General features: G+C 36.5%; 1 protein-coding gene across 1 annotated transcript in view; it reads left to right on the top strand.

Moving 5' to 3' along the window:
- Window positions 1–2,934, top strand: part of LOC103210706 (tumor suppressor candidate 3) — a 322,221-nt gene that overhangs the window by 180,959 nt on the left and 138,328 nt on the right. The window contains exon 6 of the mRNA XM_007956618.2: window positions 1,810–1,899. Coding sequence (XP_007954809.2) covers window positions 1,810–1,899 — 90 coding nt within the window. The remainder of the gene's footprint in view (window positions 1–1,809; window positions 1,900–2,934) is intronic.

The following is a 2,934-nucleotide window of genomic DNA, read 5'->3' as shown; positions in this document are numbered from 1 at the left end:
GTCCCTGAGTTGTCCCTGGGGCTGACTGCTCCTCTGTCCGGGTTCCTGGCTTTTATCCCCTTTCTCCTGCTCTTCCGGCCTGCTACTCTGGGTGGGCCTGAGTTTGTCTCCTCACCTCATTCCTTCAGCTGATTTCTCTTCTCTCTAGCTTCCTGGGTTTTAATCCCCTTTCTCCTGCTCTTCCAGCTTGCTACTTTGGGCATCCCTGAGTTGTGTCTCCTCACCTGTAACCCTGGGGCTGACTGCTCTTCTGTCTGCGTTCCTGGCTTTTATCCCCTTTCTCCTGCTCTTCCAGCCTGCTACTCTATAGTATAAAACACTATACAACTTTAAAAGATAATGATGAATCTGTGAAACACCTTGTAACGTGTTTGACTAAAGGCCATTTTGCTCAATGATTTTAGTTAATCACAAAAGGACAAATCTTATATGTGACTGGTATTGTTAAAAGTCAAGAAAATATTTTAATACAGAAAAAAAAAAAAACATTCATTGAAAGTTAGCTGGAGTGGGAAGAGAAGGAATGGTAAGTATTAACTGGTGGGTAGATACATATTAACTTGGATGAAGGGAAAGGCAATATACAATAAGTGGGAGGTAAGTGGCAGAGGAAGACACTGGAAGGACCACAAGAGATAAAGGCAGCAAAGATAAATACTTAGGCAATCTGCAATAACAGTAATAACAATAATCTGCAAGTAGGTACATAGATAGACCTACAAGTTGAACAGGTGTTGGAATGTGAATGGAACTATACCCAGAAATATAGATCAGTTTGAGAGAAGGTATTTCTATACATGTATTCATATGTGATGCAAATATACCTATGAATATAGTAGATCAGATAGGGGACAAAGTTATAAAAATTTAATAGCCATAATCTAACACCTAGAGGAAATGAATCATGAGTCCTGGGGGATCAGGGCCATGGTCTTGGGGGCATCAAGGTCAAATGGCATAACTTAGTTCACAAAGACAATGTTCTACATCCTTCTTTGGTGAGTAGTAACAGGTCATAGAAGCTTTTAAATGGCACTTCAGGGGCAACTATTGGTCTCTCTCTGTTAGGAGCAAGAAGAATGAAGGAAATCAAAGACATAAGGAAACAGTTACATCCACAGGACTAGTGGACCATATGAGCCCAAGCCTCCATGACCGCAGAGAACTAGATTGTACCTGGCTGCCACTACTGACTGCTCTGAAAGACATCATAATAAGAAGTCCTGGATATAGTGGAAGAAAAATATGTAACAAAACTCAAAGTCAGACTGTCTTTCTCCCTATAATGTCTTGAATCTTCAAAATCAGTTTTCCAAATTCAGTTTTTTCTGATAGGTACAGCTAGCACTCCTGTAGGAAACTGAGTACTATGACCCTATGATGTAGGGTTTTGGTGATTCAAACTAAAATAGGAATGAAAGTTTATGAGATCTAGAAGTTGGTTATTCATCCTTTAAAGTATTACTAAAACACCAAGTGTCTTATGCTTTTGATTGGCTCCTAATAGCACATAATCAGATAATGATCACCATGCCAGATGCTTCCCATGTGTTACTAATTTAATTATCAACATATTTTTTAACATAGTTGATGTCTTCATTATGTAGATACAAAATCTGAGATGCAGAGGGAATAAATAATTTACCCATGGCCCTATAGTTAATAAGTAAAAAACAAAAAAAAAATAATAATAATGGGTGAGCTAATAGATAATTTTTAAAGGGTAGTTTCATGACTATTATATTTGAAAAATGCAATATTCTAGTTTGTTTTTATTTACATATTATAACATTGCATCCCTTTTTTCAGTGTATAGTCTTTGCCATGACTTCTGGCCAGATGTGGAATCATATCCGTGGACCTCCATATGCTCACAAGAACCCTCATAATGGGCAAGTGGTAAGTATATGTTGTAAGCATCAATACTCTGAACTTCAATCCCGTTTAATATAGGAATCATAAATTATGGTTAGTGTATAGACAGGATTCTATTTGTAAATCAAGATGGATGTTCTTTCTCTTCTCATTTACTACTTCTGCCACATATGTACACACATGCACATGTACACAATATATTGTGTTTGATTAGGGTGAGTGTTGCTTTAATGTTGATTTTTAAAAAAAATCAATTCCCCTCCTACATCAAATATACATGGTAAACTGCTTTTTCAACTTTGTATCCTGCTCTGGCAATGAAAAAGGAGCTCTGGTGGCATAGTGCATAGGACATTTGGCTGCTAACCAGAAGATCAGAGGTTCAAACCCACCAGCCGCTCCATGAGAGGAAGATGAGACAGTCTACTTCCATAAAAATTTAAAGTCTTGGAAACCCAATGGAGGTTGCTATGCGTTGGAATCCACTTGATGGCAGTGTGTTTTTGGTTTAACAGCAGTGATATGTAATGACACAAGAGGGAATAGTTTGTAACCAGTGGTAAAATTAATTTACTGCAGAAGAAGTTAAAATACTAAGGATCCTTTCAGCCATTGTATTGAACTGTTAGGGACTGTTTGCCACACAATTGAAAGTGTTGTTAAGTTAGTAGCATAGTTCACATTAGTAACTGCTACTGAATCGGACAACTTAGGTTGTCTTCTCTTTCATTTTGGTCTTAGGAAATACTGTAGTAGACCGTCATAGTGAAATACTGTCTTTGAGGTTTGTCGTTAATTTTGCAGTGCAGATTAATAAAAGATTGCAAATGTTTTTTTTTTTTTCCTTTAACTTTGAGAAAAAAAAAAAAAAAGATACAAATTTTGAAAGATTAGAATGACCTCTTTTCCCAGGTGTCTTACACCAAACTTTATCAGTTATAATCCAGTCTTGTTTTGTTCATTCTCCCACTGAAGTCTCTTTTACTGTTGTTGGATTCTTTTGAAATAAGTTTTCAACATCATTTCTTTTCATATATAAATATTTTATTTTATTTTATT

This window comes from Orycteropus afer, unplaced genomic scaffold, assembly GCF_000298275.1.
Source record: "Orycteropus afer afer isolate SDZICR_OR568_19922 unplaced genomic scaffold, OryAfe1.0 scaffold00640, whole genome shotgun sequence".
NCBI classification, from domain to species: Eukaryota; Metazoa; Chordata; class Mammalia; order Tubulidentata; family Orycteropodidae; genus Orycteropus; species Orycteropus afer.
Note: the sequence above shows the minus strand (reverse complement) of the source record. Positions and strands in the feature narration are given on the sequence as shown.